General features: G+C 41.2%; 2 protein-coding genes and 1 non-coding gene across 3 annotated transcripts in view; 2 read left to right on the top strand and 1 right to left on the bottom strand.

Annotated features, from left to right (window-relative positions):
- The window catches only part of pfdn2 (prefoldin subunit 2), a 2934-nt gene extending 1221 nt beyond the window's left edge, over positions 1-1713 (top strand). Inside the window, exons 2-4 of the mRNA XM_043245459.1 lie at positions 89-177; positions 852-975; positions 1061-1713. Of these exons, the coding sequence (XP_043101394.1) occupies positions 89-177; positions 852-975; positions 1061-1249 (402 nt within the window). The 3' untranslated portion in view covers positions 1250-1713. The remainder of the gene's footprint in view (positions 1-88; positions 178-851; positions 976-1060) is intronic.
- A 995-nt stretch (positions 1714-2708) lies between these two features.
- Positions 2709-2790, bottom strand: trnas-gcu. Its single transcript has one exon. It is a non-coding gene; the product is annotated as a tRNA-Ser (tRNA).
- b4gat1 (beta-1,4-glucuronyltransferase 1) lies at positions 2779-8532 on the top strand. The gene is made up of 2 exons (XM_043243131.1): positions 2779-4387; positions 6836-8532. The coding sequence occupies exons 1-2, from the start codon at positions 3284-3286 to the stop codon at positions 7025-7027; spliced, it is 1296 nt and encodes a 431-aa protein (XP_043099066.1). The 5' UTR covers positions 2779-3283; the 3' UTR covers positions 7028-8532.
- Positions 8533-12500: the final 3968 nt, after the last annotated feature.

Raw genomic sequence — 12500 nt, 5'->3', positions numbered from 1 at the left:
GTATCTGAAGCTAATAATCTTTTTTTTTTTTTTTTTACTGGCGACTACCTCATTAATAGGCCTGTGTTCTTGTGCTTGTTTGAATCAGGTGGTGGCTACCTTCCAGAGGATGCGTCAGGAGCAGCGCAGCATGGCCTCTAAGGCCGCAGAGTTTGAGATGGAGATCAACGAACACAGGTGTGTTTAATAACAGCAGTGAATGGGTGCCGTCAAAGTCCAAAACGTAGCGATAATCCCGCCGCTCCAGCCCATCAGTACAAGGCTCGGTCGGCACCAAAATTAAAGCTCGTTCGTGAAGAAAACCCCGAGACCTTTGTTCGTCTTCGGGCTTTCATAGACGTTTCTGGATCGTTTCGGTTGTGTTGCAGCCTGTGGATGTCAAGATAGCTCTCCGACTTCATCAGAAATGTCTTAATTTGTGTCCCGAAGACGAACGCGGGTCTTACGGGGTTTGTGGGGGTGAACGTTTAATGATGCACTTTTCATTTCAGGGGTGAACTAACCTTTTTAAAAGGCTGCACGTTTGTGAGAAACCAATCCATCGCATTTTAACCATTTAAAAACGGTCTCTTCTGGTCAAAACACGTTGCCCAGACCCGTTTTGCTCGTTCCTCGCCTCGTGCGTTTTCACAGGAGAACCGGTGCTAGGTGAAATAGGATTTTCTATGATTTAATGTTGACGTTAAGTGACTGCATGATGGAAATTTCCAGAGCAGATCTTCAAGGGTTACTTGTTCTCTTATCGCGTACCGATGCCGCTTTCTCGCAAGTTAAGAAGGCATCGGCGGGAAAAGAGCCTTGGACCCAGACATTCGGTATTAAGGATGCTAACCGTCTCTTCCTCTCCGCAGCCTCGTCATCGACACGCTAAAGGAAGTCGATCCGTCGCGGAAGTGCTTCCGGCTGGTGGGCGGCGTGCTCGTGGAGAGGACGGTCAAAGAAGTCCTGCCCGCCTTGGAAAACAACAAAGAGCAGGTAGGCCTCGTCCGGCCGGATCTCTCTCTCTCTCTCTCTCAGGCGTCGAGCCGTGTTTCACTGACGCCTCTCTCCTTCCCACCAGATCACGAAGATCGTGGAGACGCTGAGCACGCAGATGCAGTCGAAGGGGAGGGAGCTGACGGAGTACCGCGAGCGCTACAACATCCGCCTGGTCGGGGAGGACGACAAGCAGGGCAAAGCGGACGCCGGCCAGGCCAAAGAGAGCGAGGGAGCCGGCTCCAAGGGAGGCGCCGGGGTGCTGGTGTCTTAGTGGACGCCTCGGGTGGAGATCGGCGGCGCTTTAACGCTCGCAGAGACTCGAGTCGGCATGTTTGTGTTTAGTCTTACGGATGCCGGTCACAAAACACGAAAGAGAGCGAAAGTAGGTTTTTTTTTTTTTACATGCACCCGTTCTTCGCCTTTCAGCACGGTTCCTCGCAGATAAAAACGCCGCGATCCAAACGGTTTCTTCTTCTTTGGGAGGACGTAGTGTTTAGTGGCGTCTGGTGGCCGAGTGAAACGAGTCTCGTAGCCCGGACCTCTGACTCGTCGCGCCTGCGAACGAAGCCTTTCTGTGTCCGTTTTGGGTTTTTTTTGTGGTTGTTTTGGGTAATTAAAACATGTTAAATGGTGTAAGATCTGCGTGGCGTGTTTTGTTCGGCGGGGAATGCACACACTTGTCTGTCTGATTTAGTTAACGGCTCGGGTGTGAAATAAAGTGACGTTTAAAGATTGCGTCGTTCTTTTGTATTAAAATCGTTTCTGTTGTTGTGACTGGGTTTCCAAGAATCCGTGTGAATGGTATAACGCTGACTTTTTAAAGGGAAGTCAGGACGAAGACTTGCGTTTGATTGCGATTTAAATGTTTATCATAATTTTTGCTCGCAATATGTGAGAAGACAATGTCATTTTTTACTAAATTATGCAGCCTTGTACAGTACATGATCTGAAAACTATTTTTTTTTTTTTTTTTTTAATGGAATATTTTACTATATATACCATGACTGCAAACAATTGACATATGCATGTACCATTTTGTGTGTGTGTGTGTGTGTGTGTATATAGTGTGTGTTTATATAGTGAGTGTGTGTGTGTATACAGTGTGTGTGTGTATATAGTGTATATGTGTGTGTGTGTATATATACATATATAAAATGATAGAGATACAGAAAGAGTTATAAAGAGATAGATCGATATAGAGGATAGATATATTTAATATATAAATAATATAATTTGACAAAAATGACCTCTCAAGATCACCGTTCTATATTATATTATTTTTTGGGCGGGGATTAGTTATGAGAAATCCAGTAAGAAAAACAATATTGATATTTTTAAGAATAATTAATGGCATTTCCGCTAAACTTCTGCGGCTTATTAAATCCTCGTTACTCTTCTTTAAAGGAAGAAATGCCTCGTTTAGTGATCGGTGGTATTGATTGTTTAAAGCATGCAGTCACAGTCACATCAGAAGAACAGGCATTTTCTTCATGGAAACTGATTTATCCTTGATCTTTGTGTAACATATGGTCTGTTCATAATTATTTTGCTTCTTTAACGACAAAAATTATATATTTAATATTTTTGTATATTTATTGAATCTAAACATTACTAAGGCACCATGTGTAAAAACAACATCATTGTAAATTGCGCGCACATTTATTACGTAATACACCAAAAAATGCAGCATTTTTTTAATAACGATAAAACGCAAGTTAAAAGTAGCTTCCCGACGAGGATGGGATTCGAACCCACGCGTGCAGAGCACAATGGATTAGCAGTCCATCGCCTTAACCACTCGGCCACCTCGTCTCACACTCACGCGCCTTATCACGCGATACTTTTGATCCTACACGTATTCCTTTTAAGGTCATAAATGGTCTATTTTTAACGTCTAGTATATTTTTTGCTAGCATGCTTGCTTCTGCCCGTTACTAACAGGAAGCGTTTACGGAGTCGAAACAGTCGCACGAAGGCAAGCAGGAGCAGCGAGCCGAGCCCGTTTTACGGTGTTTACGGTAATGTTAACCGGAAGAGTAAACAAACATGCGCCGCCATGCGCAGTGTGTGCGCTCCTCACGAACGCGTCTGTCTTCTGCGGTTCACGGGCGCCTTTTCAACGCGTGCATCTAAACATGCAAGCCGATTCCCGTTAAATCCGACCCGCGCTACATCCGCCCGCGATGCAAATCGATGAAAAGCCCGCTGCTGCGTGCGTGAGGGCTGCATAGCTGGCCGAGCCTCGCTGATCCGCGTGAGCGCTCTTTATTTCATTAGCGTGACCCTAAAGGTGCTAGTAATTGTAATGCATTTCTCTAAAAAATGCTCCGTGTTTAAGGTGGTGCTCAGTGCCCTTCTCATCGTTGCACTGCTGCAGCTTTTATATCTGTCCTTCCTCTCAAAGTTGCACGGCAAGCAGCAGCGCTACAAGTATTCCGAGCTCTTCGGCTCCAAAAAGAGCTCAAACCAAGGAGAGAAGAACCCCAGACGGGAGCATCTCAGGTACTCTTTATCCACAGGCGGGATCTTCGATGGGAGCGGACAGTACCGGGTCTACAAGAACCTGATTAAAAGCGACTTCTCGACCAATCAGAAGCCAGGCGCCGACCCCAGGTCGCACCACCTGGTTTTGGCCACGCATACGACCATCAACAACCTCCACCATTTGAGCTCTTTGTTGGAGCGCTGGCAGAATCCGCTGTCCGTCGCCATATTCGCCAGCGGCCAGGATGTCAAGTTCGCGACGGCGTTCGTTTACGCCCTCGGCCTGTTCTGCCCGCAGGTCCAAGCGCTGGTGGATTTCCATCTGGTTTGCCACTCGGGCGAAATGGCGAGCTTCCCAGACCAGGATCGAGAGCACTTCGCCGGTCTGGAGGAGATGGGCTGCTCGGGCGTCTTCGCCAAGCTGGAGTCGCACCGAGACAAGTACAAAAACTACGCCATCGGAAACAACGTCTCGTACCCCAACAACCTCCTTCGCAACGTGGCCCGCGGCGGTTCAGACGCCGCCTACATCCTGGTCGTCGATATCGACATGATACCCAGCGCCAATCTGCATCACCAATTCGTGACCATGCTGATGAGGCGCGAACCGGCTGCGGACGAGGTCCTCGTGCTTCCCGCCTTCGAGATCAGACACACTCGTAAGATGCCTGCGACGAAGGCGGAGCTGGTGCAGCTTTATCAGGTGGGCGAGGTGCGGCCGTTCTACGACGAGCTCTGCCCTCGCTGTCAGGCTCCTACCAATTACTCGCAGTGGGTCAATCTGGCCAGCAGGGGCTCCGGGCCCCTGGAGGTGGCGTACACCATAAACTGGGCTGATCCGTGGGAGCCTTTCTATATCGGCGCGCGAACGGTTCCTCTCTACGACGAGAACTTCAGGCAGTACGGCTTCAACCGCATCAGTCAGGTGAGGCATGGAGAGCTGGACTCATGCAGGAAGCGTGTACCACCAGTCGAGTCACCGGATGCAAAACACACACGCTTAGTGAAAGAAAACACTAGAGAAACCAACAAGGTAGCTGGCGGGGTCCAATACAGACGTATCCAATTCTGTATTGAACTCATTGTTCGGCAGGGTTGCCAGGTGTTCACGAAACCAACCCGATGAGGGTGAAACGCACCTTTAAAACACGGCGTAATATCACGTTATTTGGGTCCCTCCAACCCGCAGACAGAACAAACATACCACGGAAACGGTATTTAAGCAGCCCTATTATACAGGAAAATCACAGACTTGGCAACCCTGTTGCGTGGCTAGCTACCTTCTTGTCCGTTAACACACACACACACACACACACACACACACGTATATGTTTGTGCAGCTACTTCTACCTCTCTCTGTTTCGACTCCGGATCTACTTTTCTCTGCGTATGTCTATGGCGAATCACGCAGCGGAACCAGCCTGAATGGTCTAAATAGAAACACTCTTTATTTTTTTACATTTTATGAACATTATTTATTACTACTATTCTTCGTATTTATATGAATTACAATATTATTATTGCTAACACGCACTCATTTTTTACACACTCTTACAATTAATGTTATAATACGATACTATATAATAATACAGCACAATATTTTGAACGTGCATTATATTGTTTATATATTGCATTTACATTTAGTCAATTTGCAGATGCATACAATACAGAACAATAGAAACTATTAAATCAGTTAAAAGAGCAACTGATATATCATAAGTAATAATAGTATACGTTACATATGTGTGTGTGTATAAAATATATATATTAATTTATATCATAAAATAATATTACTTATTGTTGCAGTTTGCATGTGTTTCAACCCCCAAAATGTATATGTATGCTGGGAAGATTATATAAAAGATTTTTTAAAATATGTATTAATTTTTTTTTGGTTTGTTTTTGGGGGGTAAATTCTTACCCCTTTAGTTGGGTTTTTTTTTGTTTGTTTTTTACATTGTGTTATGTCGCTGCCTTATGTAATTTTTTGGGGGGGTTTTTTCACATCAGTCACTCATCATACACCATAACTGTGCAGAAACAGGTTTTTAACATCTTTGAAAATGTATTAAAAATAAAATGATTCAATTGCATAAGTATTCACACCCTTATCTGGGACATCTGAAATTTAGCACAGGAGCATTCATATCGCTTGTAGATGTTACTACGCTGATGGTAACGTGAACCTGTGGTAAAATCAATTGAGTGGGTGTGACGTGGAAAGGCAAACGCGTCTTAAAAGATCTAATGGCTCATAATGCATACCAGAGCAAAAACCATACATTAAGGTGAACTGAGAAACAGGTTTGTGCCAAACCACACATCTGTGGAAGTCTTCGTGAACCTTAATGGAAGAAGTTTGAAACAACCAGGACTCTTACTTGATCTAGCCTCCTGGCCAAACTGAGCATCTGATGGAGAAGGGCTTTGGTTAGAGGGGTGACCAAGAACCTGGTGGTCACTTTAGCAGAGCTTCACGATCATATGTGGAGATAGAAGAAATCTACGGAAGGACAAACATCACAGCAACACTTCATCAGTTTGGGGCTTGAGACTCGATCCTCTCAGTTAAGACACATGAAAACACAAATTTGCAAAAAAAGGACCCTCAGTCTCTGAGACACAAGCTTCTGTTCTGATTATTCTTGATTCTAAGCATCACGTTTGAAGGAAACCAGCTTTGCTCGTGAGCTGCAGGTAACATCCCAAAAGTAAAGTGGGCTGGTTTTTCTCATGAGAGTGGAAGGAACGCTCAGTGCAGCAAAATATAGAGGTATCTTTAAAGGAAACCCAGTCCAGAGCATCCAGAAACTCAGACTGGGCCAAAGTCTCACCTTCCAACAGGACAATGACCCGAAGCACACAGCAAGAGCGGCTTATAATCAACACTGAATGTCCTTGAGTGACCCAGACACAGCCTGGGATTGAACACGGTCAAATATTTCTTCATGTGCATCTGCCCCCGTCCAACCTGACGGAGCTCGAGAGGAGAAGAAGAGTGGCAGATAACCGACAAACTGCTGATGAGCAAAGCTTGTCGCATCAAACAAAAAAAAAGACTTGCGACTGTAAAGATGCTTCAGCGAAATATTTAGTTTAGGGTATGAATACTTATGCAATGTGCTTATTTTAATACACTTACAAAGATGTTACAAACCTGTTCTTTGCTGTACGGTTATGGAGTGTAGATGTGGGAAGTATATATAAAGGGGTATGAATACTTTTGCACTCACACATAAAAATTTTGTATAGTGTGAATAGAAAGCAGACTGAGCTCCGTGTGAACCCTCTTGTGGTGCAAAATAGAATTTGTTTTTGTTATTCGTTAATTTACTCCGTTACCTACTGACTGATTCCTCCCTGCTCCCTTCAGGCCTGTGAGCTTCACATCGCCGGGTACCGCTTCTCCGTGGTGAGCAACGCTTTCGTGGTGCACAAAGGCTTCAAGGTCCAGGGAGAGTTCCACAGCAGAAAGGACGAGGAGAACCGCAAGAACCGCATCCTCTTCCGCAGCTTCAAGGAGAGCCTGAAGGCCAAGTACCCCAGCTCGCCTCGCCACTGCTGAAAAACAGACCTGGTCCCGGCCAGGATCACAAAACTGAGACCAAGAACCTGTTTGTATCTCGGCTCATCAAAAACAGTCAACGGAGATGCTCTCGGATGCTCCTTGTTTTATCAGCTGAAGACACGATCCTTCACGCTTTAAAGGAGAGACACTTTTTATTTATATAGTACATTTGTGACTACTGTGGATTTTGACAGCAAGATACAAATGTCTTCGAAGTTAACTTATTTATTTATTTGATTGGTTTTAATGCTATTTTTCATCTTGGTTTTCTGAGGCTTTCGATGTATTTTTTTTTTTTTTTTTTTAAATCACTTTCTTGCCCGAATTTAAGCCAAGACGCCCGAGCTGAATAGGGTACAAAATATTAATATACATCACTGTAATATTATATTTGATCGATTGCATTAAGAATTTTTCGCATTGCATTGCAGGTTTTCTAAAATGCAAATTCGGCATTATGTATTTGAATATACACTAATTTATATACATTTCCGGAGCATAAATCTGAACATTGGATACATTTTTTTTTTTCATTTCTTTTTAATATGACTAAGAAAAATGCGTTGTGAAATGCAGTGCATAAACCAGTAAACACCGTCAGAATATAGATGAGAATAAAATACTATAAAATAATTATTTGAATTGAAATATACAGACACAGATGCATTTTTAAGGTAAACAACAGGTTATGAAAACAACAAATAGCACGCAGTTCTTGCCTTAATGTAAGAAACCCTTTGCCGAAGTAAACGTGCAGCAGCTACGACGAGAGCGTGTGTGACGCGTGTTTAAGTTACTGACGAGACGAGGTCTAGTAAAGACCCAGAGATTAGTCGTAAAGCTATTAACATATTAAGGTCGATAGGCCACCTTTATGCTAATAACAGCTCTAAAGACGCTCACAGACCCTGATGATATCACACACACACACACACACGGGGAGCGTCTGAAAATCATATTAGTGTTTTAATTATACTGTGGATTAGGGCTAGATGACAATTAAGAAACACTAGATTAATGCAGCAATGTACAGTATAGTGACTGAACAGGCAATACTGTATAAGTCAGATTTTACATATATCGTATTAACACTGAACGGGGCTCGTATATATATTTATATACGCATTTTCTTTTATTATATAGTATTTTGTATCGTTTTTTTCCCCTTGCCTGATATCGAAAGTGTTTATTTTTTTACATTACTGCCATTTTTTTTTTTGTTTTGGTCATAAAAGCAAGATTTTTAGCCATTGAACTCCGTTCAGCCCGATGGTGTCGTGCAGTGATGGAAGCATGAATGTTGTGACGCTGGAAAAAACACTGTTGTGAAAAAGATTGTAAAGTGTTTTATAAAATTGTTACATAAAGTGGTCGCCTAATTGTTCGATGACGTGTGAAACTGACACTGTTTTAGTTTGTGTTGAATGACGAATGAAGTTGTTCTGTTTTTATTATTGACTTGTTTGTTTTGTATCTGGTTACAATAAATCTACGACATTTGTGTTGGTCTCTTTCAGTCTGTTCTATAGCTGATGAATTATTGCACTCACACACACACACACACACATATATATATATATATATATATATATATATATATATATACGACAAGCATCCAAACTCAATGCATTTTGGGGCAAAAAAACAATGCATCGCTGTAGAAACTAGTAAGATTACACAGGTGTGATATTTAACAGCCATCTGCCTTAATTTCAATAGTTTCTACCAAATAACATATATTTGTGCTTCAAAAACTTTAATTGGATGTACAGTATTTTCACTAATCACAAGCGTTTGACAAAATCAGGCGAGAGAACTACAATCCGGTCTATGAATACAAGCTGAGAGACGCTATTTTGTGTATTTTCTCGTTGTAACTTTGTTATAAACGTTCGACTTTACGTGCAATATTTGTTTATTTGAAACAGTTTTGCTACCGTAAAATGTGGGAGCTAAAGCCAAAAAAAAAAAGGATGTGAAAAGATAGACCAAAGAAACAAAAATAGGCAAAACAATGATTTTTTTTTACTGTTTTCTTCTAATTAAACAGTTATAAAGATGTATATATATATATATATATATATATATATATATATATATATATGTTTTGTACAAAAATAAATGCTTGCATTAAAAATAAGGTGTATTGCACAGTTTTTAGTCTGAGTGTAGTTTCAGAAGTGAACCAGTAGGGGGAGTAAAGTGTGTAAAGAGGCGGGAGACCTTGATGCACAACCTGTGTTATGTGAAAAAAGTTGTTTTATGATATATTAGTTTACCCAAAACGTCCATTACACGCACTGCAGGCAAAGCTCCTGGGTCAGTCCTGCCTGAAAGTGAGCTTTTAGTGTTTGTGATGGCATAACCAACCGTGCGTTTCAAGAACAAGAAAGTCATTTTAAAAGACATAGGGACGTTTCGGGCAGCCTTCGCTAAACGACGCTTCTGCGGTTTGATTCGCGTCGCCGCCGGGCACGTGCTCGCCGTGTCACCTTGCGTTCGTGTGAATCGGTGTCTGTGTGTCATAAGGTTTAGCTGCTCTTCACCTCTGATTAGATCGCTCCTGAATCTGGCAGAACGGCGTATAGGCGTTTACACGCGCCGGTAACCCCGCGCCGAGGAGAACGCAAACAAACCGGGTTCGTTTCGGTTCACGTCCGCCGCCACAGAACCCAACTCTGTTCTGAACACTAACCCACGTTCTTAATTATCAAATCATGTAGCTGTGAATAACCGTTTAATGCACTAAATGTCGCGAACGTTCAGAAATGGCTGAATGGAAACACTAGCAACATTTTGTTCATTGAACACATTGCTATTGTGGCTGTTTATGCTGATTACGTTAGTTTACGTCACAAAGCGCCTGCGTTTGGAATCACAAGACTCTATTTGGAACGTTCACACTTTTTGAAACCATCAGTTGCTACGGTAACTGCAGGGATGTATCCGGCTTCGCTGTAGATGCTTTTCCACGACTATTTCGTCGGGCGTGCAGCTATGGGCTCTCTTAGGGCCTCAAACTTGAAAAAGCTGCCATTTTGGTTTTTTAAGATAATGCCAAGTGCCAGAAACGTCTTAACGATGGACCGTTTTCTCGCAGAAATCTTTTCACTTCAGACGATGTTAGGTGTTGGAATGGTGTGGCGTTTTTTGTATCAGCTGTTTGGGTTTTTCTGCAAATCCGCTCTGATGAAGAAACGAACTCATCTGAGTCTTGGACGGCCTGATTTTATTGGGCGATCCGGAGCCAATGGCAGACCGGCTCAACGTTTATTCTGCGATGTCTGTCATTTTTGCATCGAGCTTCTTGTTCTCTCTCTTCTCTTGCCTGAAGAAATGCGGGAGAGGAAGCAGAAGGCATGATGGGTGAGGGGTTGGTGTGGATAAGACGTTTTATTAAGCAGGTTTGGTGAGGTAAAGTGGGGCTTATCCCAGCAGCTTTGGGGAGCGAGGCTTATTTGGGTCACAGAGCTTTATGACACAAGCAATTAGCAGCAGCGCTAGCAGGAGGGAGGCAGGCCTGAGATTAGCCGCCCTGAGCCGGGAGAGAAGGGCAGGCTCGGACATCTGGGCCTCGTGAGGGGGTTCGGCCGAGCAGCTCGTCCGCTTGACCGATTTGTTTCTCATCGCACGCAACTCACGAGAGTGTGAACAGATTTTGTTACTGACTCCAGTAAACACAGATTGGCTCGATGAAGACAGACGGGTGTGGACTCAGAAAACACCTTCAGTTTAGACAAAGTTTACAGTATTTGAGCAAACAGCTGCAGATTATTTGACTACAAATTGACTCATCACTTGCACCTATCTATCTATCTATCTATCTATCTATCTATCTATCTATCTATCTATCTATCTATCTATCTATCTATCCATCTATCTATATCTATCTGTCTATCCATCTATCTATCCATCTATCTATCTGTCTATCCATCTATCTATCTATCTGTCATATTGTATAATATCTATCTATCTATCTATCTATCTATCTATCTATCTATCTATCTATCTATCTATACGTCTATCCATCTATCTATCCATCTATCCATCTATCCATCTATCTGTCATATTGTATAATATCTATCTATCTATCTATCTATCTATCTATCTATCTATCTATCTATATCTATCTGTCTATCCATCTATCTATCCATCTATCTATCTGTCATATTGTATAATATCTATCTATCTATCTATCTATCTATCTATCTATCTATCTATCTATCTATCTATCCATCTATCTATCTATCTGTCTTATTGTATAATATCTATCTATCTATCTATCTATCTATCTATCTATCTATCTATCTATCTATCTATCTATCTATCTATCCATCTATCTATCTATCTATCTGTCATATTGTATATCTATCTATCATATTGTATATCTATCTATCTATCTATCTATCTATCTATCTATCTATCTATCTATCTATCTATCTATCTATCTATCTATCCATCTATCTATCTATCTATCTGTCATATTGTATATCTATCTATCATATTGTATATCTATCTATCTATCTATCTATCTATCTATCTATCTATCTATCTATCTATCTGTCATATTGTATAATATCCATCTATCTATCCATCATCCATCTATCTATCTATCTATCTATCTATCTATCTATCTATCTATCTATCTATCTATCATTGTATAATATCTATCTATCTATCTATCTATCTATCTATCATTGTATAATATCTATCTATCTATCTATCTATCTATCTATCTATCTATCTATCATTGTATAATATCTATCTATCTATCTATCTATCTATCTATCTATCTATCTATCTATCTATCTGTCATATTGTATAATATCCATCTATCTATCCATCATCCATCTATCTATCTATCTATCTATCTATCTATCTATCTATCTATCTATCTATCTATCATTGTATAATATCTATCTATCTATCTATCATTTATATAATATCTATCTATCTATCTATCTATCTATCTATCTATCTATCCATCTATCTATCTATCTGTCATATTGTATATCTATCTATCTATCTATCTATCTATCTATCTATCTATCTATCTATCTATCTATCATTGTATAATATCTATCTATCTATCTATCATTGTATAATATCTATCTATCTATCTATCTATCTATCCATCTATCTATCTATCTGTCATATTGTATATCTATCTATCTATCTATCTATCTATCTATCTATCTATCTATCTATCTATCTATCTATGTATTTTACAACATAGGTACCCATCCCTGCTCTTTAGTGATCAAGTGTTTAGCTTCAACTCTAATCAAACACAGCTCAAACTTAATCACGATCTTCAGGTGCGTTTGATTAGAGTTGAAGCTAAACTTTGCAGGACACTCGATCACTAAGAGCCAGGCCGGGCACCCCTGTAGTAAAACATCCATCTATTATATATCTATCCATCCATCCGTCCTCTCTTCCGGTTCGTTGATGTTGTAGGACAGGAGGC

This window comes from Puntigrus tetrazona, chromosome 7 (assembly GCF_018831695.1).
Source record: "Puntigrus tetrazona isolate hp1 chromosome 7, ASM1883169v1, whole genome shotgun sequence".
Lineage (NCBI taxonomy): Eukaryota > Metazoa > Chordata > Actinopteri > Cypriniformes > Cyprinidae > Puntigrus > Puntigrus tetrazona.
Note: the sequence above shows the minus strand (reverse complement) of the source record. Positions and strands in the feature narration are given on the sequence as shown.